Genomic DNA, 25,008 nt, shown 5'->3' with positions numbered 1-25,008 from the left:
AGGTCTTAGAGCATGTTCCTATGCACCGTGCGCACATATCAGCTAGGTGAGCTCAACGTTATTCAAAAAAATATGAAACAGTAAGTATTGCATTGTAAGTAGCTTACAATGTAATTGTGAGTTTGAAAGGTAAAAGGTAATCCGTACAGAAAATGTAATTTGGCGGATTAAACCATTGCATTAAAAAAACGTTCAACTGAAACTATCCTAAAGTACATCAAGTCAGAGATATTGTGGCACTTTTGCAATACAGTCCGTTCGTTTCAAATCTTCCTCGAATATTTATATCAATTGACTCAACAACTACGCTTGCGAAGTCAAAATCTTCAAACTTCTGAAAGACACAACAAGCATGTTGAAGCTAAATTTCGGAATTTAACATGAAGAACTGTAAAAACTCATTACGTAAGGTACGCTAATCTTACCTCTAAAATGTCACGCGCATCAAATGTTATCCTTTTGCTTTTAACACTCCTGTTTGATTTATCAAGATTTGTAACATCTTTGTTTTCATCCACACGGAATATGGTATTCATTAAAGTAGCGTGAAGTTTCAGCTTGTCATGATCTTTCTTTACAAAAGAAAATCGCGATAGAGTTTGAATTAATTCATCAACAAAAGCTTGTATTCTGACGCAAAAAAAATAACAACAAAAAAATAAAAACAGAATTGAGTTATTCAAGTGGAGTAAACAACAAAATAAAGAGATTTTAAACAAATGCCAGCTAAGTTCGAACATTCCACTAGAAATTTTTCTAGTACTTATCATAAAATTGCATCATATTAACATTGTCTATTTAATTTTAAGAATAGAGTACCTCTTGGTATTATCTTCAACTTTAGCATATAAAACATCTACTTCGCTGGGATCATCATTCATGTATTCGACACCTTTCAAGCAGATGCGGAGCTTGTCACTGCCTAAGTGTTTACTATATAAGCAGTATATTTAACTGGTTTTGCCACAACAATTTTTGATATCAGATTTTATATATGTATATATATATATATTAGAGTGATAACATTTTTTCACAATTTTACGCCTGGATCATTAACAGATGAACTTTAATGTTCATCTGTTAATGATTAAGGGAAATAAAAATTTATCCGAAAACACTTTTATTGGTCAGGTCTTTAACCTTTTTTTTTTTTTTAAGCCTGTTTGGAGTTAGTATTGGAGTTGCTATATTTGCAAATAAAAGCAATCCTTTAAGTTTAGATAAATACAACACAATTTTATAGTACAATATCAGATTCGAAAAGTGGTACAGAGGCGGCCAAAAGCAAATAAACGCGGAGTGGTAATTTGGATGACCATGTAATATCAATAAAACGAAGAAGATAAATTTCTATTGTAGACACCGAAATAACTACAAAGGTTGGTGAAACATAAACATATTAGAAGATATTTATGGGAAAAGAACAAATAAAGTGAGGCGACTTTGAAATAAAAAAAAATTTTCCTCATTTATGGTGGAAAATCATAGGTGCAATTATGACAGTCTTGGTGATCTGTTTAATATGATAAAACCTGATGGAGTTTGGTTGGCCACAGAAGATAAAAACTTTTAAAAACTTCAAAAAGAAACTGAAAGCTCTGTTGGTTCCACTGAAAAACTGACAGCCAGTTCTTTTATACGTCCTTAAAAAAAGAATCAAGATTAAATATGGTCAGGACAGTTATCACAAAAACCTTTGACTCATAATAGTTTGAATATTAGGCTGATTCCAGTTCTAGAAGTGGTTTGGATAGGGATGACAAAATCTTTAAGAACTCAAAAAGAAAATAGCAAAGAACTGAATATGCACGTAAACTGCCGTTTTGTAAGCAACTGTCAAATGAAGAAGTTAACATTCCAATTCCTAGTCAATCAAGCATATACAAAATTGGTTTATTTGAAATATTTTTTTCCTAGTCAATACAAATCTGTCTTCAGTGAAGGTAAAGAATTAGAAAAGAAACTTAAACTTCTATTGAAAACCTGGTCACATTCTCTTTGATGGAAAACATCTTGACAAAAATGAGCGACTACTTAAAAACTAATTTGGGAACTCTTTGTTATGGAAGTAGTACAGGAAAAAAAAAAAAGATGTTGGAGAAATCTAGTCTTTGGAATTGCATCAAAATGATTGTTTCAGACACAACTAGTGCCAATATAGGATGCAAAACATCCTCGTACATCAAACATCTTTTGTTGTTATGCGTCAACAAAAAATGTTTGACGTATGAGGTTGTTCCACTTTTATGGCAAAGTTGTTTGAAAATTCTGATGAACTGACAACTAAATGGAAGAAAGGAAAACTTCCCAAAGTTTTATTTAAACTTATGAGAAAATTTATGAGAAAACGTTTCCTAAAATAAAAATACTTCCCAACTTTCTTGAAGTTAAGAGAGACAAGATGAGTGGCAACAAGCTCAAAGAGTAGTTGATAAAGTAGAATCTTTCATACAACAAAGTAATCTGGAATTCAATTGGCAACCAATAAAAAAGGAGACTGAAGACTACAACTTAATTAAACTTCCTAGAATTTCTATGGAATTGGAGAAAAAAAATTCTGAACTTCATGCCTGAAGTGAATATTCATCAAACATAGGTGCAGCTCATGCAAATGCTTTATACATGACATAAAAAATATACAATGGTTAAAGATTATTGACAACAAGAAAACATAGTTTTCAACGATTGCTATCTCTTGGAGTATCTTTTAAAATTCTTTAGTTCTTTATGCCATGGTTAAAGATGATGACAAGATCTGAAATCATAGTTTTCAATCAATACTGACTCTTAGACTAAGGTATCTTTAAAAATTGTTTAGTTAACTTTGTAACTTAAATAATAAAATTTTTTTTATTATTCTTTTAAACACAATTATTATGCAGTATTAATCATAATTTAAAATTTATAGAAAAAACATGGACAGCCTGTAACGTAAATTTTAATGCTAATCACTGAAACGAGTTGGCTGATATCACTGCTCCAGACAATATGGAACCTCCTACCTGACAGCATTTTTTAATTTAAGAAATTCAATACTTCATAGACAGTTATGTTAAGCAAGATCTTCCAGATTTCTCAACTTATTCTCCAAAGGGTAGAGCGAACTGTTAAACTAGAATCCAATCATTTTTACAGGAAGCATTCCATCATATTTATGGTTTGAGAAATAACATGTTAACAAAATTAGCAAGAAAAATTATCAAAAGGATAATGTTCCTATTATTATGATGATATTTATGAATGATATTTTGAATATTTCAAAAAGTTACAAAAACGTTAAATGAAATCTTAACAACAAATGAAATTACTATAAACTTCAATTGAAATTAATATATATCTAACTAAGTAAATATTTCAGCATTAAAGAGAAAAAAAAAAAAAACTGTTCAAAAATTTCACTAAAAGTTCGATGTATAATTAAATAAAGTTCAATAATTAACTTATTATCAAATCTTGAATCATCAATTATCAAAATAGTAATGCAAATATACTTAGAAAATTATACAAAAATTCACACTACAATTTTATAATTCCTGCTTTATATCACACTTTAAAGCAATTTTGAACATGGTTAAAGATTAATCCAACTAACTCTGACTACTGCAACATTATGCAATATGCAGATATAAAATTGACCTCCCTAATATATATATATACACACATATAAATGTTATAAAAAAGATCTGATTCTAGATTTAAGATGGTAAATAAAAAAAAGCTATTGAAGTAGTAGTCCAATATACCTGTACACATCTTTTGTTATTTGTGTTAAGGATGCCACAGAATTAGACTAAAAAAAAAAGAGAAATCTTTGAATATAATGAGATATAAACTGCAGTATTAACATGTTTGAGCATGGGCTGCCAATTACACAACCTGTATTGTTGCATTTATCTTATAATTTCCAATAAAACGAGTAGCATTTTCACCCTGATTTCCCCTCATGCTAATTCAGAAGAGTTAATTCACATTAATTATGCTTTCATAAAATAACAGATAACCAACTGTTGTTGAATCTTCATACTTTGCATTTCAAAGGTTATCATGTTGCCATGGGCTTAATTACAAATTGATGTTTGAAAACTTTCTAAATAAAGCTGACAACACAAATTAATTTTTTTCACAAACAAATAAAAATTAGTTATATTACTATACTCTGTTGCTATGGCTAGTTATAGACTAACTTACAACAGGCTGAAAAAGGTCAATTCTAATAGATTTTTGGACTGTACTTTAACTTTTTTCAATCTACTATAAGATAAAAGTTGATAGTATAATTTAATGTATTTATAAAATTATTGTATGCTTCTTATGAGGCAGCCAATATCATTAAAGAAAAGACTAATTTTTATAAAGGATGTTAATAATATATGCATGTATTTGATTAATGCTATATTCAGGTTTCAGAGTCAGAAGTGCTTTCTAAAATTGAAGTTCCAAGGCTTATTTATATAAAAATTTGTATAAATGTTTTATAATAATGAAAAAGATCAAATATAAAACAAGAATCAAAATAAAGCCAAGATCAGCTATCAAACCACTTCTTTAAACAAAAATTGATTCATAAATAACTTTTCTTGTTTAATTAAAATCTATAATTTAACATTCAGTCTGGCATTTGCTGATGTAGAAGAAGATACAAAATCTACAATATTCAGGGAGATACGAAATCTACATTACTTAGGGAGATTTAAATTTTAAAAGCATTTTACATTAGCCAAACAAACTTATCAAGTTCTTATCAAGTAACTCACTTCGTTATTTTTTAAATTTGTTTGAAGACATTTGCCTTAAAAAGGTATACAACATTCAGATAACAAAGTGAATTGCTGGAAATACATTCCACTAAGTATAGAGTAATGAAAAGGGAGGGGGTGAGAGGAGTAGGAGAGAGATCTTGTGAGTTTTTTGGAAACCAGTAACTGAAGTTTTTTTGTTAAAACAGGGTATTAATTTAAAACAGCATAAAAAACATGGTAACCATAAGCCACCATAAGCCAATAAATAAATAAACAAGCCCAACCTTCCCTATAGTCAATCATATAATAATTAGCATCCAAAAATATAGCTAATCACGGAATATTCTAAATTTACATTTTTGGTCTGTAAATGCAACACCAGGCAGTGTAACCAAGCAGGCCATGGTTTGAGATACTAACCAGTTCCAGATCATTTAGGAATTGTAACATACATAGTGTAAGGTGTAATCGTTCAGGAAACTGAAAAATGCTGTCATCAACACCTCTACTCTAAATAAAGTTAAAAAAGTAAATAATTGTTTGAAAAATATAAAAAAGATTGAAATTATTTAAATCAAATACAGAACTTAACAACTATTAAATTTCTTATTACTTTTTAGCAAATTTAGTTTAAAAAAAAAACTTTGAAAATGAATGAAACTATTTTTTTCACAATGTACTTAAATAAAAAGATTTTAAAATATGTTAAATCATTTTGTTTAAAGTTAGTAGTTTAATTTGACCTTTATTTAGTCATTCATTTGGGGAGATTAAATTCTTTTTGAATTTTATTTAAAAGAACATTATGAATATCAGGAAATGATCAAGTAGGATTGTTTCCATACCTACTGGGAGTTTAACAAAAGTTATTACAATGTATTAAATTACTAAAAAAGTACTAAAGCATTAGAATGGTCAGAGGCCCGCTGGCGCTCCCTTGGCCTATGACTATAAACGTCCTAAACTAGTCAATAAATAACACTGTTTGATGTTTTATTCAAATAAATGTTTTAAAAAACATTTCATTTGCTTTCGTTACAAAATTAAAATTTTTCTATAAAGACACAATTTTAAAACGCAAATTTTGATCAAGTATTAGAGAGACAATTGATCAATCTAATTTTTTTCAGTAGACCTAAGATAAAATAATGATATACAATTAAACTTTTTATTCGGGATTTTGGGCCACAGCCTTCATTTTACCTCCAAAAACCATGAATTTACAAGTCAATAATTCTGAACAAAATTGGATAAAAGAGGCATTTCCTGAGACAATGGAGTCTTGACACTGCTCTTTTTGGATTCCGCAAGTAAAAATCTATTGGGGTACCAAATTTTAGGAAATTTCCCCAAGCCATTATAAAGATACTATATGTCAAAGTTGCTTTGTAGTCGCTTTAGAAAATCACTAAAATGCTGAGTCAGCATTATTTTAACTGACAATATCTCTGGAACCCATGTGTATTTTTAACTAAAATTTTCGCAGTTATTATTTTTTTAATATGGACTGCAAGTGAGGTAAAAATGAACAAATTCTGAGACATAAGGGTATCATGGTCTGGATGATTTCATATGGAATGACCCTGTTCTATTTTGCGCTTAGACATTTGGACTGGTTGTTTAAAATGTTGCTGTTTTTAAACTAATACAAGATGTTTTTGGTTCTGTTACCACTGCAACATTATAATCAATACTTCCATATCAGGTATAAATTGCATATTTTCTACATTACAGCTTGGTGATTAATTTTCATTATTCTATTGTACGTCATCAGATACTTATGAATATACTTGTCCCAGATAAGGCTCTTTTAAGAAAATGAAATAGCTGCAGGTATTCAAGATCACCTTTCCTAACTAAGTGATCATCAGCCTTTTTTGAGCTGCTCTAAAATACTTGGATCAATGCAATGATTCAATAAAGATTAAGATATTATTGGCTATAAAAGGATTGATTATGAATGAACTTATAGTTACTCTGACATCTTCCTTGTTTATTTTCTGTCCTTCATGGTTGATGAGACATTGTAAATAAAAGGAGTTCCACTTTGGTTTCATTGGCCCAAAAACAGCTACATCAAGTGGTTGCAAGATATGTGTTGCATTTCTTAGAGCAAAACTCGCTAAGTTTAATAGAAAAACTTTCCAAACGCCCTGCATGTTACAAACACAACATGCCTTTTTTAACAGCATGAATAGCATTGCTAATTGACCATCTTTATCTTTGTTTTCAGCTACAAGTTTTTGTCTTTTTTTGTTTTGTTTTGTTGTGCCATTATAGATACAATGTTCATTTTTATCTTTTTGGTAAGTAGGCATAAATGGATCATACATTGGACTTATGATAAGTATGGAATCAAATATTTTTAGTTCATACTTATTGTACATTCAAAAATACTACATTTATACTACAGTGATAAGCAGTTTTATTAATATTAGAAATTATTTGTGTTTTCTTTACCTAATTAAGTTCAATTTAGAAATAAATTTTTTCTTTCAAATTTGCCAGGCTTACTTGAGAACCCTCTAATTGCTGCTACTTTTAAAAAAAAAATTTAAGTGCAGAGGTAATAAATCTGCTGTATTCATAAAATTAACAATTCATTGTGGTGTGTTTGTATTCAAATGGAAGTGCATGACTATGATGTTCATACACAAAATACAAATATAAAAAACAAGTAACTACTTGTTGCAAAATCTCTGTTGAATTTTGAAGACCAACAATAAGCATTGATTCATAGTAGGTGTGGAAACAACCCTAGCAGAAGTTCTAATATCTTGTTGCATGAAAGTCCAATTGATTCATAGTAGGTGTGGAAACAACCCTAGCAGAAGTTCTAATATCTTGTTACATGAAAGTCCAATCGTGAAATTAAATCCCTTATATTCTGGTTGCTAAATAATAAAAAACAGGTCCCAGTAAACTCAGTATGAATTCTTCTTTTTCTACTTGATAAAGAATTTTTAGTCGGTGAAAGAACTTTATGCAGAACCAATTTATTCCTAGTTTGGCATAGAAAAAATTTGGTTCTAACAACGAATATATGGAAATGTAGAATTATGACTCTCAGCTTAATTATGAAGGTAATGTGGCTATTCTACATGACTGAAAATTTTTTAAATAAATTCTAATAACTCCTCTTAAAAAAACTACATTTTGCAAAGTTCACTGCTTTTGAAACTTAATAATAAAAAAACAAACTATTTTGATTGAAAAAGTAAAAATGCTTACAGACAACCCAAATACTCACATGAAGTTGGGTGACTTCTTTTTTGAATAAATTGAAAGCTTCTGTAATCTCATTAGATACCAGAGATATTGACAAAAAGTGTGTTGAAGGTTGATCTCTTCTGTTTAGATCAATTATATTCAAGATTTTTGATTGTGCTGCTAGTATACCAGATTGATTATTTCCTCTTAGTACTGAATTTAAAAGACATTTCATAGTTAATTTTTTGTTTAATAAAATATTTTACCCTTAAAACCCTTTTAAACACGTATTTTAACAAGTTTGAATTTCTTTTTCTTCTCATTTTATCTTTTTTTTTTTTAAATAAACTCCTGCACAAACATAGTTTTGGGGATTTTATTTAAGTCTCTGTACTTAGTTTTCAAAATATAGCAATATTAGAACTTATGACTACAGCAACACCAAACTAAAACTTAAAAGGGCAATATCACTCAAATCACACTTGCTACACCAGCACTGAAATTTACATGCTAATCTTAACAATGAGGATCTAAAGGAAGCCACCCAAACTTCACAAGAATTTGCTAACAAAACTTTAGTTTGAATAAACTCCTTTGTTTTTATTTTCATATTGAATTCAAAATTAAACTTGATTTTTTTCAAGATTTTGACAAGGAATATGCTTATAAAGTTAAGAGCATTAAAATTTTATAGCAATTAATACTTTCAGATTTTTTTTAGAACTCATGTTATTGTACTTTATTTATATTAGAAGGAAAATAGAGGATTTATCAAGCATTAAACAAAATTTATCAACCTTAAAACTCAATTTGAAAAAAAAAAAAAAAAAAAAAAAGGTTGATAATCAAAATTTGAAAAATTATTATGAATTTGAAGAGTTTTATCAATATTTTTTGATAAAAAAAAAAAAAAAAAAAAACTCAGAGCACTAAAAACCAATAATCCGCCCAGTTGTGTCCAGTTTGCTCCAAAACCAGTTTTAGTGCTCAATCTCCAATTGAAGAAGAATTCAAAAGACCTCAAACAAGAATTCTTAAATATTCTAGCTCACTGAAAGAAATTCCAGTGGAGTTGGAAATATTTAAACAGACTGAAATCAAAAAACTATCAAAATACTGCTCTTTGTATAACAAAAATATGCAAATATTTGAGTCAGAAAAGTGCAAGCAGTTCAAGCATTCAAACATGGAGCCTTAATTTTATGTAATTTTAACAATATCTAAATTTTACATTTTTCATCAATTAAAAGATTATATTAAACTCCTGAACAACAAATATCGAGTGTCAAAAAATAAACCCATCTAAAAAAGTATATCTAACACATTCTACATAATTCAATTATCTCCACACCCCACCTATGAATTTTTGAAGATTTGAAATTTTAAGAATTGAAGATTTGAAATTTTAAAGATAAGAATAAACCAATCATTAAAAGTAAAATATTGCAGGTGTTGTTCTCTAAAGTGATACAGGTTTAGGATTTTTTTCAATAAATAGATATGGATAAACTATTATCTATGTGTTTGATTTGCATTGCAAAGAGTATTTGTGTAAAATTTCAAATACTTAATTCAACAAATTGAGAAATTAAAAAATGTACTAGCAATTCTAAGATAATTTCAAATCAGTTTAAACAACAATATTTTTTAATATTTCAAATCACTTTAAACAACAAATGTTTTTCAATATTTCAAATCAGTTTAAACAACAATAAAAAAGTGAGAATTAGAATAGTAAGGGGAAAGAAAATGACTAACTTTTTTTTTATAAAATAAAAAACTTTTACTAATAGATACAAAAGTTATTGGCTTTTTTTTTGTTTTGTTTTTTTTGTTTAAATAATCTGGAAGAACTGAAGGTGCACTAGTTTCAGGAATGAGGTACAATTTCGGAAATTACAGCAGAATACATTTTATTAACTTGCTACTACTTGAAGTAATTCTAAAACTCTTCTAGTTGAACTGTGTCAATCAAACATTTTGGCAAAACAAATCATTTTCTAGAATCACAACAATACTCTAGCGTATCAGTTTAGAGCCAGTTGTTTTATATTTTCACCTACAAAACTTAACAAGTTGAAGAATATTTTTCACACTTATTTGCTTCAGCACAAATTTTCAATACACTTTTTGAACTTCTGAAAAAGCTTTAAAGCATATTTTTTAACAAACATAGTAGTTATTATATGCTTTGTTAGGTAAAAATTTCAAACTGATTTTGTTGCTAAATTACAAATTGTTTACCAATGCTTCAGAACAAAAGTTAACAGTGATGAAGAATAATATCAATTTTTAGATTTGTACATCAGCTGAGGTGCATGCACAAGTGGTACAGGCATGCTCCAACTTTTGTTCTTTGACAATGAACAGCTTAATGACTAATAAAAACCATGATTCCAGTGCCTTATATTTAGCAAACAATCAAATAGAAAGTGCTTAAATTTTATTTAAATTGTGAAAAAGAATATTTTTTTAAAATTATCATTTGGTAGATACATGTGAGGATGATATAATTATTTTTTTAAATAGCATATAATGTCCCACTTTACTCTTGACTAGGGTAATGGGTAATTGATAAATAATAGAATGTAATAAAACAAGTTAAAAACAAGATCAATCTTAAATTATCATATGCACTAATATGTATACTAATTAACTATATTATTTACATTTCTTTTGTACTCTATAACATATATTTCTATATATCTAGCCATAAATTTACAAACAAAACATAAGCATTTGTTGCTTGAATATTAAATTTTATCAAAAAATGCTCTATTTATACAATAGATATTAGAAATGCCAATATAGTGATTTGCTTAAATAGTTAAAATTTAACAAAAAAAAACAAAAAAAAACTAACCTATGTCTCCACCTTGGCCTTTCTTTGGTAATTTTAATGATGTCTTTGTTTGATTCTCAATAGCTTGCTTCTGCTCACCTCCCTTTCCATAAATATAATTAAAATAATAACTTGGTATGTCTTTAATATGCAAAAGATAACCATTTTCATTTTTTTCTATTAAATCGGCTTCAACTCTACAGGACTCTGGCTCATCATAGTAGTGGAAATCTATCATAAAAAAAAGTGTTACGATGTCAACCATGAGTACAAAAAAAAGTAGCTTTAGCAAGCTTATGACCTCATACAGGTTTAAGAGAGACTGCAGAAAGAGCAACTGCTGCTCTCATTGATGTTAAAATTATATTACTCAAAAATCCTTTTTTTAAAAAAGAAAAAAGAAAAAAAAAAAAAAAAAAATTTAAAAAAATAGAATACTTAACTTAAAAAAAAACATTAACACACCTTCCTTATATGGCGTTACCTCCTCTTCTTTTTCACTTGCTGTTTCGAATTGCTTCGAATGACTTAAATACCTATATTGTCTCCCACCAACATTAATTAATTTTGGTCTTAAAATATCCATAGTAAGTTCTTCTAATTTTAATTGCAGTCTAAACAACTTTAAAAGTTTTCAGATTTTAAGAAATAAAGCAAAAGGCTTTTTAAAAGATTTGCTCCAACATATTGCTACACATATATATTTTAAAAAATAATCAATAAACCATAAATATATAAATGGCTGAAGTATAGGACTAGTAAAACAACCTCAGTTTTACTAAAACCTTTAAAAACATAATTTCTTTAAAAAAAAAAAAAAAAAAACATCTCATATTATATAAAAGGAATGGTATTGATATTTACTACTCATAAATCTATTAGCTAACATAAAAACAACTTAATATAAATTTAGCTTAGTGGATAGGTTGGTTACAATTTTTATGTTGTAAAATAAAATACTCCCATTAATACCATACATTAGTTTTGTTTTGAATTATAAACAAAGAGAGAGAAAAAAAAAAAAGAATTTGGTTTCATTAAAAGACTTTAAAAAAAGAAGAAAAAAAGAAAAAAGATGATTGATATATGTGCAAGTATTTGCATAGATTTCCAATCAAATAATAAATAACTCTGCATCTTTACTGAGCTGTTTCAAAAGTCAACTGCATCTTATTACTACTTTTATAACACTTACAATAATTAAAAGCATACAGTTTTTGCTTGCTGTATTTCTACACATATCAATGATTTCTTTCATAGTTTTCAATTTAGCTACTTTTCTGTCTCAGCATAAAATTATTTATGTAAAAATCTTAATGTAAAATAACGCAAAGTTAATCTAAATCTTAATGTAAAGACAAGAATTAAAAAGATGTAAATGCACTTTTCAAATAACAATCTATTTAGAGTTTAAGTCCTGATGCATTAATTTTTCCTTTTCTCTTTTCATTGCTATTAACAGGTTTTGATCACTGATGGTTATTTCTCTTTGGGATTGTTCTCCACTATCAACTTCTGTTTTGATCTGTATTGCTTCATCTTCCAGCTTGTTTTCCTCTTCATTTTCTCCTACAGACAAACTTTCCAATACAAAAAGTTCAACTTCGTTTTTACTATGCTCTGGTAACTGAACATTTTCTTTAGGCAAAAAGAGTTTAATTTCTTTCCTATGTTCCTCTGTCACATGCTTTGTTTGTTTTGATTCTTGATTTAACGCTTCTATTTTATCAGATTCCTCTTCATCTGGAGAGAGATACTTGTTATCATCTTCATTGAGCTCAGAGTCAGGTTGACTTTGGATAAAGTCATCAAAATTACCAAGATTCCTGTTTTTTATATATTTGTAGACATCTGTTTCAGAGCCAAGGTTATTAGTTAATGTCACCTCAGAACCATAGCCAATAAAAACATCAGGAGAACTTGAAATTTTAGATACTTTAGTAGACAAAACCTTTGTTTGATCTTCAGTATTGTGTTCTCTTTTAAGATGTTTTAACAAGACATAACGGCGCATGAATCCACGGCCACAACAAGAACAAAAATAACAGAAATTATTGGTATGTGTACGTTCATGACGAATCATTACATCACGGCGTTTGAAAATTTTCCCACATTGTGGACATTGATGAGTCTTCTTATCACAAAGTGACTGGAAAAAAAAGATTCATAAAGAAATCAAAATGACACCAAATATTCAAATTTCTCAAACTATTTTCAAAATATCATTTTTTAAATAATACCCAATAAATTTTTTTTTTATTGCAACAATAACTACTTGATAATGAGCTGAAAAATTATGTAGATTAATGTAGTGCAAAACTTCAGTTATTGTCTGAGAACATGACACATACTTAGTCTTACTCCAAACACTTTTCTCACAAGTGATGTCTCACTAAAATACACTCCTTCACAAGTGATTTGTTTCACTTAAATACCAATTGTCACATATTTGACTGTAATGTCATTTTCTCATTCAAATCTTAGTTGTATTTACTTAGACTAAGAAATCCATATTTTATTGAACAATAGTGAAAAATTATCAAATCACAAAACTTAGCTATTTCTGAAAATATATCTTTGAATAAATCAAAAATCTTTACACCACATTGCAGTATTGTACTTTTAAAGAAATTAAATCCATAAAAATATTAAAAACATCACCAGTCAAAGAATGAAAGGAAAAGAAAAATACCAAAAAACCATAAACAAACACACATAAGCAAACATAAATGGAATGATTTGAGAAAGAAAAGTAGAATTATTTATCTCCCAGATTGCTAAAGAAAATATTTCATGACCACAAATACATGATATACATTCACACAGATATATATATATATATATATATATATATATATATATATATATATATATATATATATATATATATATATATATATATATATATATATATACACACACACACACATACACACACACAAAGCCTCTGTGTGTTTGTGTGTGTAGTAAGAATTACATATCTACCTTAAAAGAGAATCTTAAGATAACTTATTGCAAAAGAAATATAGCATAAGGTTGAAAAGCTGCTAAAGAGGATGGGAAAAAAGTGTTTTTTACTCAACTTTGTTTTTTAGTTCATTTTACTTTAGTCACACAATTTAAATGTTTAAGTCTCTTTTTTAAACTTCCATTGACAAAAACACAAAAATCATTAAGTTGTAGGATTAACATAATGATATATATGATTAATGAATTCAATTCAAAAATCAAACACAAACAATTTCTTTTTATGCAAATGTTTTGAAAGTAAATTCTCACTTCACTTTGTATTTATAACAAAAAATAAGTAAAGTGGAATTTAAAAATACTACTTAAAAGACAAAGAAAGTTCAAAGAAACAACTTGACAATTACCATATTTTAAGTCTGAAAACATTTAAGTTTAAACTGATTTTACAGTAATAAATTTCCACCAGGAGTATTTCAGCTTGACAAGAAGTTAATTAACACACAATTATAAAAACTATAATTGTAAAAAGAAATATATATATATATTACATTAACATAGGTAAGTAAAATATCTTATAACTTATGAGTATTCAACATGTGCCTCCTAAGATTTGATGTTTCTGTAAAAGTTTTAGGACACATTGTACATGAATGCAAAGTCTTTTGATTATTATGAACTACACGCAAGTGACGATACATATTCGATTTATAATTAAACTGCTTTTGACAAATTTTGCAACTTGAAAGACTTTTTCTTTTTCTAGGAGACTTTGACAAAGACGAATTGTCAGCGGTATGTTTATTTTTTGGTGTATCATTAAAATCAGAGTTGACAGTTTCAGACAAATCAGTTTCCATATCATTATCAAATTCGCTATTATCAATTTCATTGTCTATCTCATTCTTATCATTCTCGTTATCAGAATTCGCACATATTGAGTCTATATTTTCATTAAAAGAATTCAAATTTTCATCATCAAGAGTATTAGGAGAAATCAGTGAATTGTCCAACATCACCATGCTGTTTTCATATTTTGTTAAGTTTGAAAAATTTACATCACTTGTCGGTGAGGCACGATTTGATTTTATTTCATTAGTTTTATGTATGGCTCTCATATGTCGGATCATGTTAGACTTATAGTTAAAAGCTTTCTTACAAATCTTGCAAACAGTAGGTGTTCTTTTTTTCTTTGGGAAGTTAGTACGTGCACCCAAGTGAAGGATTGGACTTTTTGAAACTGGAGAGTCTATCCTCCTCGCCTGATCATCTTTATTACCTAGTTTACTAACAATAAAGTCAAGTTTTTTGCCTTGATTGTTTGGATGTCCAGTTAAGTAAAGCATGGGTTGTCCAGATTCGTCCACAATTTCTTGATATGACTTTTCGTAATCGTTCACAGGAAGATGACCAAACTAGAAAAAATCATACCAAGAAGTTGTAGAAAATCATAAGTGTAAAAATGCACAAACATGTTTAACATATCAAATAAAAATACTTTAAAAATAAGTTATCTTTACTTAGTTATACTTGATATGTAAAACGTATTTTTTAAAAGTTTATAGAACAGAAAAGTGCATTTTTAAGATCACTACTTACAGCCATGATTTACCTATTTAAATGTTTTTGTTTTATTTTTTTAATTTTTTTTTTTTTTTTCAGGTCAATTTTTTGCTCATGCACTACATAGCTAACCTGTCATATTCTACGTTGATATAATGTATAAAAAAAAAATGTTATAAACAACAAAAGTTTGTCTAACTTTTAAATCATAAATAAAACCTTTTTGCAAATTTATTGTAAGTGGGATAGAGAAAGAATATAATTCTGGTTTTATCAACTTTATTTATTAACTTTATGTGTAGCTGTCATCTAGTTATGAAAAAAATTTTTAACATTCTTCCAATGTCAAAATTTAACCCAGTCAGAACATTTGTATAACATATTCCAGTGATAAAAATTTTTTTTTAACGATTTTGTTTGATTCTTTTGTTTTTGGGTGTGCTGACTCCAAAATAGTAAAAGTCATTTTTACTTTTTAACATTTAAGTAAACAGAATGTGAGAAATGCATTTTTAAAAAATCTTATATCTGTGATTTTTACCATATCAAAATATACATTAAATCAAAATGAATTTTTGATTTAATGCATATTTTAAAGGCAAATATATGTATTATAAAAGCAAATTATATGTATTTATAAAGGCAAATGGTAGCTTCAGTACTACTCCCTGTTTTTCTGCCTTTTCCTTCTTTGCTTATAATTATTAATTTTAACTATAAGCAAGAAGAAATAAATAACTATAAGCAAAGAAGGAAAGGGCTGATTAAAGAATTACATACTTAAAACAAGTTTTTGTTTATTTTTTGTTAAGCCTGTTTAGTCATTAAAACAGGTCATTTTAAAAGTTTACAACAAAATCACAAGAAGTGATCTATTTGATGTTTTACCTATAAAACTCGGATGTGAACAAGTTTTACATTTGGGTCTGTAAAGTCTTTTATATCCAGTTTTTTTTATTTAATTGGATCTTTAAAATCTTTAAATTCAGTTTAAAAAGATTTTACAGATGTTTTACCTGATGTGGCATCATAAGTTTAATTCTTTAAATATGTACATGTAAAAAAAAAATCTCTTTAGACAAAAGTCATTTAGGTAGATTATTTAATACTAAACAAACATTGAAATTAACATTCAAAAGTAATCAAATTAGTTGAAATTAATAACAACAACAACAACAACAACAACAAAAACATCTGTACATAAACTAAACATATGACTCATTAGACTTTAAGTTAACAGGTCATAATTCAAGATGGTAAATGGGTAAGCTTTTGGTTGATCTTGTGGCATCATTTACAACTTTTAATTTCTGAATCATCAGAATCTTTGTAAAGTTGCCAGCTTCTACACCAATAACTGTTTAAGACCAACTGATTTTACTACATCAAAAACAGTTGAAGACCTTCTAATTTTAAGTTAAGCCTTTTTTTTTACAAATGTAAGTATAAAACATTTACAGGTGTAAGTAACAATCAATTATTAAGATAAATGTGAAAATTTAAAGTTGATAATTTGAGATACATGTCAAAATATTTTATGGGCATTGCTATTTCATTATTTTTGTTAAAAGGGAATTGATAAAAAAAAATTACATCTATTTAGCACCATTATGCAACTTTTTTTTATTGCTATTTAATCAAACTTTTTCCTTTATCTATATCAAACTTTTTAAATTCACTTTTAATTGATAAAAAAAAAAAGTTAGCTTTGATTAAAATGAAGAGCTTTACTTTTGTTAAACAAAAATTCTACAAAAAATATTTAGATTTTTTTAATTTTATTAAACAAATTTTAAGTGATATTTCAGAGATTATTCCAATTAACCAGAAGTTAGTGATTATATTCATTATGTTTTGTGACTGCATTTATTACATTCATTAAAATTCTAAAAACTGGTTGTTTTTTTTTCATCTGCTAAAGCTATTATGATAACAACATTAGTCACTTAATAAAACTATTTTTATCAGAATAATTTTCCTTGCTCTTAACACAGAACAGTTGAATAACTAAATGCTCTACAAACAAGAAATAAAAGAATCTGATTCGTAATACAAGCATTTTAATCAAAATGATAAAAAACAACACCAAACTTAATGTTTAATGTTGTGAACCACCCTCCTATGTTTCTCGAGTTCATTGATGTTTTTAAAACTATAACACTCATCACAAAAGTCATCTGCATTTCTATCTACATGCGAAGCTAACATGTGACTTTTTTGTTTATGCTTCATAAGATCAACAAGATTAACAAAGGTCAGAAAACATTCACCACAAATAAAATTTTGAATTGTATCAACCGTTGATACAGATGTTTGATGTTTGTTTATATTCTTAACAAAATGAAATTCCTGCTTCTTATCTTCAACTGCCACCTTTTTATTGAACTTATGCAAAACATTTTCATTTATGATTGGGAAAGGAACTGCTTTTTTGGGGGATAAAACTTGATTGGTCTCCAGAAGGTGGGGATCTTGAAGCCCATGTAGTTTCATATGTTGGTTCACATCATGGAGACTTTTAAAATTTTCTGGACATAGCCTACATACATTTAGTGAGACTGACGGGGCACAGCAAACACTATCAGGATGAATAATTTTTATATGGCGCTTGATATCATGCTTTGACTTAAAAGTTTTATCACAAAAACTGCATGAAAATGGACGTTGTCGCTGGTGCGAAAGTTGGTGATTGCGCCAATTACCTATATAGCGAGGTTGCTGTTCTTTTCTGCATACTCGGCAAAGAAAAGCAATACGAACATACTGATTGACTCCCCAAGTTTTGATAAGATGCTCAACTTTTTGTATCCAAGGTATGTCTTGCATTGTCACTGATAGACCAGAAGAAGATTTATCATTAAGTATTGGTGTCACATTAGAAGTTGAAGTTGATTGATGAGAACTCTGTATAAAATTCAAAAAACAAATTAAACCATAAAAGTATTTGAAATAATTGAAGATTTGCTGAGGCAAAAAAACTAATTACATTTTTAAAATAAATTTTAGTAAATTGGAATTTGTAAATAACTGAAATTAATTACAGATTCCAATTTATTAAAGTTTATGTAAGCACCAAATCAATTATGATTTAATTGTATCCAATAAAACAAACCATAGCTTTAAGAAGCATGTGGTTTTTAATAAAATGTTCCTCCCACAAACTTTCACTGCTGTCAAATGGTAGCTCTTCATTGCATACACGACACAGAAAAACAATACTAACATAAGGGTTTTTCCATGATAGAGCTACATCATTAGCATCAAGGACTAAACTTTCATCAGATGTCTAAAACAAAAATAACAGGAAGTTTTAGCATGATAAAAATTAAATTTAGCTAAAAAAAAAAAAAAAAAAAAAAGAAGCATTCAATGAACACCAACTGATCAACTTTATGATGAATGGGAAGTTTTGAAAATGGGAGATTTATATTGAAAGTTGTAAAAGACTAATACATATATGCATATAGCTTACACGTTCAACTGAGTTTACTTACGTATCTTAGGAACAAAACTAAACTATAACAACCTATGTAGATGATAAATACAACTTCAAAGTTAAAAAGTCAGAAGAAAAATTCTTGAGTTTAAAACAAAAGAATTTTTTTTTTTTTAGTTAAAAACATTAAAATAGTATATTTTTTCATTTTTTAACTTTAGAAATTAGAAATTCTTTCTTGTGATTTTCTTAGTCAATTATGATTACTTTAACATATCAACAAATGACTAATAAGTTAAATTCAAGTTTAATTAAGAAGTCAGTAGATACTTGATTACTTTATAAACTACAAAACTCAAAATTTTCTAATTGTCCAGACTTTATTGTAAAACTATATACTTTTCATTTAAATTTGTTCATAAGATTATTTTCTTTTAAACATTTAAAGATTTTTGATTAATTTTCAGCAAATACTGCTCACAGCATTATCATATAGCCTCTAAGAAAGATAACTTTAATTCATGACTGATTAGATTAAAAATATGGTAACTGAATAAATTTTTTTAGTTATTATTAGAGTATGATGTAATTCAGATATTTATGTTTACATTACACAATTAAACTATGAAGACAGGTATTTTATAGCTACTATAGTGGATGTTGAAACTGTATTAAACTGTAATCACCAGTAAGAGAGTGAATGATTGTTAAAGAAATGCTGTACAGTTATAATACAAAATAAAACTAATACTACACAATTTTAATACATAATACTGTATAATATTACTTTATATATAAATATTGTACAGCAAAAACTGACCCTAAATGAAACAGCAACAACTGGCACTTATTTACAGTAAATATTTGTAATAATCGTTTATTATTATTTATAATAATTGATGATTAATTAGTAAAAATAAGATAAATAAGAGTTTTAAAAAAAGTGCAATAACATAAGAAGTTGCTTCATTTAGGGTGTGATAGCAAAAATTTATAAGTTTTATTACCTGGAAATAAGTGCCAATGTTTCCATAGATCTCCAGAAAACGAAAAAAAAAATCCACGCAAGATTCCGTGTTCAAAAATAATTTAAAATTGCAACGCAAAAATTTCTGATGTAGAATAAATTAAAAAAAAGAAAAAAAATCTTAAACATTCATATAGGATACAATAGCAGTTTTTTAAAGTTTTTTATTTATTGCAACTTTGTAGAAGTATATAGGATCATATAGAAATTAAATTTACATAAAAACTATTGCATATGATTTAGTAAGTTGTCTAAAAAAAGAAAAAAATACTTGCCATATTTTTTTCATCCTCTTGTTTTAATTGCATATTAAAATCTAAATGTGAAAATAAATTCAGATTAAGTCTAAACAGACATAATAGAGTGGAGTAAAATATAAACTGTACATTTATACTTAAAAGTTAGCATTATCAATCCATTTATTCTGACCTAAAAATGAATTAAAGCAAAAGCAAAGATGACATACTTTGAATTTTTACTCATACAAATAATTTACACAAAGCAGTAAATTGCATTTAAATATTTGTTTAACAGGATTTCAAGTAGATCTGGTAGACTATGATTATGTACTGGACATCATGTCTAATGGGGATCTGTGTGTTAGAACATGTAGTATTGCTTTGTTAATTTTTTTAATGAGATCATACGAGACAAGAGAGACAGAATTGGTCTCATTTTGTATTTTATAATTGCAGACAAGACTAAGCTAACAAAATTATGATTTAAATAAAAAATAACAAGACTATTCTCAAAATACAAAAAAACAAGAACAATCTCATGAAATGATTTATGAAAAGAATAAAGTTTAATAGCTTAAACTTGTATTCCTTTACAGCTTGTATTTGCAACTCCATAGTAGATGCAAATTATTCAAGAAACGTTCAAATTTACAAAATCAATGTAATTTGTTTACTAGTTTGGTGGAAATTATATTTAACACTTGTTGTTAATGATGTTTTCCATAAAAAGGTGAAAAAAAGGTGAAAAAAAAAAGGTGAAAACTTGTCAGTGAACAGCACTAATTGTTAATAATAAGTTCAGCTATGCAGTTATTCAAGTTGGTTTGAATAGGATCCATTTGATTATCTTTTGCTTTGTTAAAATTTAAAGTTTTACTAACATAACATCACTCAAACAACTCCCTATAACAACACTTTAATACCCCCATCATGCCTCCTAATCTTTAACCCATTCCTCTACCTAACAACTTTTTAGAAAACAAAAAAAAAAAAAGTCAAACAGATTGAAGGTTGATTTAAAGGGTCTGGTTAAAATTAACCCTATTATTTCATTAAACTTAAAATTATTATTTAAACACAAAAAAAAAAGAAAATTTTTCAGCTGATCACACCTGTGTAATGATTTATGGCAAAATCAGTGATACTGTATGGAATGTGTACAAGAAATTACTAATATTGACAAAAACTGATGGTGACAGCAATATCCTAAACTGGTGGAAAGCTAATGAGGTAAAGCTACTTTACAATTGCTTACAGAAATTGTGTTGACTTAATGTGCATATTACAGATTTTCTAATGGAAGATCTTTGATTGAAATTGATTTCGTGCAATAAAACCAATAATTATCAGTAAAAACTAAACTTGTGAAATTTCTTTTAAATACAATTTTTTAAAAAGTAGTAATTTTAATAGGCCAACATGTTTGCCAAGTTTAATCAACCCTGATTTTTTTTATTGGAGATAATTGAAAGAGTATGTGTATGTAAATCAGTGACCACAACTTAACTAGAAGAAAAGAAACCAAGAAGAAACCAAGAAAAAGCTGAAGCAAAAGTTCCTGAAATGTTGCAAAAAGTTATAAGAAATATCTTAGAAAGAACACCACTCTGATGTAGCAAATAGTCACTACTTACAAGATATTTAAATCAAGAAAATTACCCATTAAAACATTGAAAAAATTTTTTGGAATTAATCCTGAAAAAAGAAATTATAAACCACTACAATTCTTTTGTTTCTATTCTCCCACACTGTATCTTATTCTTCTTGTAATAAGTCTTTTTTCAAAAGATAGTAATCTTTGTCTGTAAACCATTTATCATAAAAGAAATGACTAATAAGCAAAAATCATTAAAATCTTTTTGTAAAAAGTAAAGTATTTTTTTAATCTCAAAATTGGTAATGCATGGAGAGCCTTCTTAAAAGTCTTATTCTTAGAACATAAAAGACCATTTAATGCTTATCTTGGAATTGGTATTGAAGTGAATTTAAAATAGTCCCATAATCATGTTTAACAAACTAAAAATGTGTACATGAACCATGTACCGTGTACATGAAAATATATTGCAGATGGAGAAAATTTAAACCTGAATTAACTGCATTTCGACTGTTGCTGGTGCTTCGTGTAGGAGAATACTTTTCTGGTAGTCCACCAACCATAGTAGGACGCTCAGGAGTCATTTCGTTATCTTCTGTTTTAATTATGAGTATTTGAGAACTGGTTTTTGAAAGATTTTGTAGATTTGTTGTTCGCAAGGAATCTCGGGAATAAAATCCATTTTCAATTTGATCATTTTCAGTATTCTAAGCAAAACAAAAAAAAAATTTTTAGGGTTTAAACTTTTTATATTTAGAAATGTTTTCTTTCCCTGCATTTTAATATCCTACAAACATTATACACCATTTTTACTGCTTGCAGAGAATTAAAGTAGATATGATACACAATGTTACCAATCTTATTTAAAGTTACAATATTGTATTCTAAATAGCAAATATTTAGTATAAAAATTCTGTGGGAGCTCAAAAAGGAACTTTAAAACGATAAACTTGAGCTCAATATAGCCACAAATGATAACCTGGATATAATTTGAAATGATACCATTAGAAACTAATTTTTCCTAAATTCCCAGGAAGCAAATAACCCATTATTCTAATTTATTTATAAGTTGTATTAAAATGCTATTAAAAGTTATTTGCTGAAAAATGAAGTGAAATCTCTGATACTTAAAAATTATTACTTACTATGGTTTCCGCAGAACTGTTACTATAATGTAAATTAGCATCATTATCTGCTTGCTGTTCTCTTGTATTAGAAATATATTTTGTGTTAGTTGACTTGATATGATTATTTCCATCCGTGACTATAATCCGTGGCTGCAAAAAACAAAAATTTAAATCTAAAAATTAAATTTCTATTTTAAGAAATGATGAATTGAAATGCAAAATCAGTTTCTAGTACATTTAATGTGCATTTAACTTATGCATTAGATAAATTTTACACTTTTCTGAGTTAACCTTCAAAAAAAGTTTTCTCTTTCTTGAAAGTAATTAAACTTAATTACAAAAAAAAATAAATTATAAGCAATCTTTTATTGATAAAAGATTTGATTTTTGGATAGAAAGAGCCCTTTCTTTTTATATGTATGTATGTATGTATGTATGTATGTATGTATGTATGTATGTATGTATGTATGTATGTATGTATGTATGTATGTATGTATATATGTATGTATGTATGTATGTATGTACATATGTACATATATAGAGAGAGAGGAGAGAGAAAGGGGAGAAAATACTTCCTTAAAAAAAAAAAAAGCAATAACAAGTAGTATAACCTTTTTTCTTTGAGGTTGATTAAGAAGATTTTGATCAGACTTAACACGATTTACAAAATCCCAAAATTGATCAAGGAACACCTGATAATCTACCAAATTATCTTCAGGCTCCCATGATGATTCCCATTTTACTTTGTAGTATCTTTTACCATTCTAGAGTAATAAAGTTCCATACAAATTCTCGCTTTAATATTACTATACAGCTTATAGATGTTCATACCTAACATAAAAGCAATGATGATATATACCAAGGCAGCACAGATCTCTATTTTGCCTCTAGTTCTGACAGACATATTAGTGCAACAAGAATTATAATCAAATTTTAAATTTAATTTTTAAAAGAAGACAAACAAAATGGTTTAAGTTCTATCAAGAATTTACTATCAGTTATTAGGTTAAATGATTATATTTAATGATTTTATCATTTTACAGTTAATTTATGACCTTATTAGCATACAGTATTTACCTACCATTTCTTTGTATCACTTGTGACTATTTTCTTTATGTTTTATCTTACATCTTATCAGCTTCATATTACTTTAAACAAAGTATATCCTTATTTCCAAGAATCTTTTAACAATGTTAGTTCTGTTGACTGACTATGATGAACATATATAAATAAAAATTAAGGTTAACTAACAATGTAACAACACCAAATAAAAGAAATCTGCTTACATCGAGTCTAAAGTCTACAACTTTCTTTATATCGTGTCCTCCAGGTCTCATAACGAACAATTTCTCTCTTGGATGCTCAGTTTCATACATAACTTAATCGGGTTGATAGAGGTCTATTTTACTCCGCTCTCATTGGCGTTTAGGAAGATTCAAGTCACTCCATGAATAATAGTGATTCCGATAAAAGAATTGAATTAAGAGAAGAAATACTTTCCAGACAGTAAAAATATAGAATACTTAAATGATATAAAGTTAAGTGAGTCAAAACGGTGCCAACTTTTTCAGGCAGAAGCGCTCATAATAGACAAATTCAACGCCCTTGCTCGCGGAGGAGAAACCTAGATCATAATCAATGAGGACTAGCCGTTTAGTCACTCTTTAAAGTTCAATTGATTTTTTAATTTTCACGCAGACTTTTGTTTTCTCTCTTTTTTTTAATTATAAAAGCTAAAACAATAAAAACAAACTTAAGGTTAGTATATTCATTTTGTGTTCAGACTTTTCTAGTTACAAGTTTGGTACTTGTAAGAGTTCCTGTTTACCTAATACATTAGAACATGCTTGTCTCTGCCTAAAACATTTCATCCTGGCATGGCAATACGGAGACGGAGCATTTGCTTGACAAGCAACTTTTCTTTATTTTGCAGAGTTAGGAATGAAATGTATTGAAATTTCGTTAAGGAAGACGAAATATTGCAATACTTCTGAGGAAGAGTAAAAAATCTCAGTTTTATTGCAGATCAATATTTTATAGTTTCTTATATTTAGAGGCTTCAACCGTGACCGAAAGAAGGAGTGGGAAAAAAATGATCGCTTTCAAAAGACATAAATTATTTTTAATAGTTTATCTAACTTATGATCTACATTTATAAAACTTCTGATCTTTATACCGTCTTAAATAAAGTAGTCAAACATTATTAAAACACTTTTGGTGGATTCAGCAAACATATCATTAGGAAGAAAGAGAGGAGCCGTTGG

At 27.6% G+C, this 25,008-nt stretch overlaps 2 protein-coding genes across 9 annotated transcripts; both read right to left on the bottom strand.

Moving 5' to 3' along the window:
* Nucleotides 1-87: 87 nt before the first annotated feature.
* LOC145191682 (activating signal cointegrator 1 complex subunit 1-like) lies at nt 88-11,410 on the bottom strand. Of its 6 annotated transcripts, none has more exons than XR_016444865.1 (8): nt 11,257-11,410; nt 10,813-11,022; nt 7,990-8,162; nt 5,095-5,249; nt 3,744-3,790; nt 820-922; nt 426-630; nt 88-334 (listed from the first exon to the last, which is right to left on the bottom strand). XR_016444865.1 is itself a non-coding variant. In XM_090066339.1 (8 exons), exons 1-8 carry the CDS (start codon nt 11,375-11,377, stop codon nt 218-220), a joined length of 1,077 nt encoding a protein of 358 aa, XP_089922465.1. In that variant the 5' UTR covers nt 11,378-11,410; the 3' UTR covers nt 88-217. The 6 variants fall into 6 exon arrangements, 2 of the variants coding, with proteins under 2 accessions (XP_089922465.1, XP_089922467.1); XR_016444864.1 differs by having other exon boundaries at nt 426-572; nt 820-933; nt 5,160-5,249; XR_016444867.1 differs by having other exon boundaries at nt 5,160-5,249.
* Nucleotides 11,411-14,157: 2,747 nt separating this feature from the next.
* Nucleotides 14,158-24,329, bottom strand: LOC145191260 (uncharacterized). 3 transcript variants are annotated; one of them, XM_090066338.1, is made up of 8 exons: nt 24,031-24,248; nt 23,356-23,508; nt 22,763-22,894; nt 22,108-22,324; nt 20,060-20,100; nt 18,434-18,607; nt 18,024-18,225; nt 15,030-15,173 (listed from the first exon to the last, which is right to left on the bottom strand). In XM_090066338.1, the coding sequence occupies exons 1-8, from the start codon at nt 24,118-24,120 to the stop codon at nt 15,058-15,060; spliced, it is 1,125 nt and encodes a 374-aa protein (XP_089922464.1). In that variant the 5' UTR covers nt 24,121-24,248; the 3' UTR covers nt 15,030-15,057. The 3 variants fall into 3 exon arrangements, with proteins under 3 accessions (XP_089922463.1, XP_089922464.1, XP_089922462.1); XM_090066336.1 differs by lacking the exon at nt 15,030-15,173 and having other exon boundaries at nt 16,880-18,225; nt 24,031-24,250; XM_090066337.1 differs by lacking the exons at nt 18,024-18,225; nt 18,434-18,607 and having other exon boundaries at nt 14,158-15,173; nt 24,031-24,329.
* Nucleotides 24,330-25,008: the final 679 nt, after the last annotated feature.

Source organism: Hydra viridissima, unplaced genomic scaffold, assembly GCF_058129835.1.
Source record: "Hydra viridissima isolate aposymbiotic clone 2 unplaced genomic scaffold, HvirCarnegie_v1 scaffold_11, whole genome shotgun sequence".
Lineage (NCBI taxonomy): Eukaryota > Metazoa > Cnidaria > Hydrozoa > Anthoathecata > Hydridae > Hydra > Hydra viridissima.
This window is presented reverse-complemented; position numbering and strand designations above follow the sequence as displayed.

Bases quoted from the DNA above. Each gene is read 5' to 3' on its own strand.
- LOC145191682 (XM_090066339.1), bottom strand. From the start codon at position 11,377: ATGGATATTTTAAGACCAAAATTAATTAATGTTGGTGGGAGACAATAT. The intron at 11,023-11,256 runs GTGTGTTAATGT...TTTTTATGATAG, and splicing joins GGTAACGCCATATAAGGAAG to ATTTCCACTACTATGATGAG. The intron at 631-819 runs GTACTCTATTCT...TTTTTGCGTCAG, and splicing joins GTTGAAGATAATACCAAGAG to AATACAAGCTTTTGTTGATG.
- LOC145191260 (XM_090066336.1), bottom strand. From the start codon at position 24,120: ATGTATGAAACTGAGCATCCAAGAGAGAAATTGTTCGTTATGAGACCT. The intron at 22,895-23,355 runs GTTATACTACTT...TGTTTTTTGCAG, and splicing joins ATCAACCTCAAAGAAAAAAG to CCACGGATTATAGTCACGGA. The intron at 20,101-22,107 runs GTTTAAATTTTC...TTTCACATTTAG, and splicing joins TCGAAATGCAGTTAATTCAG to ATTTTAATATGCAATTAAAA.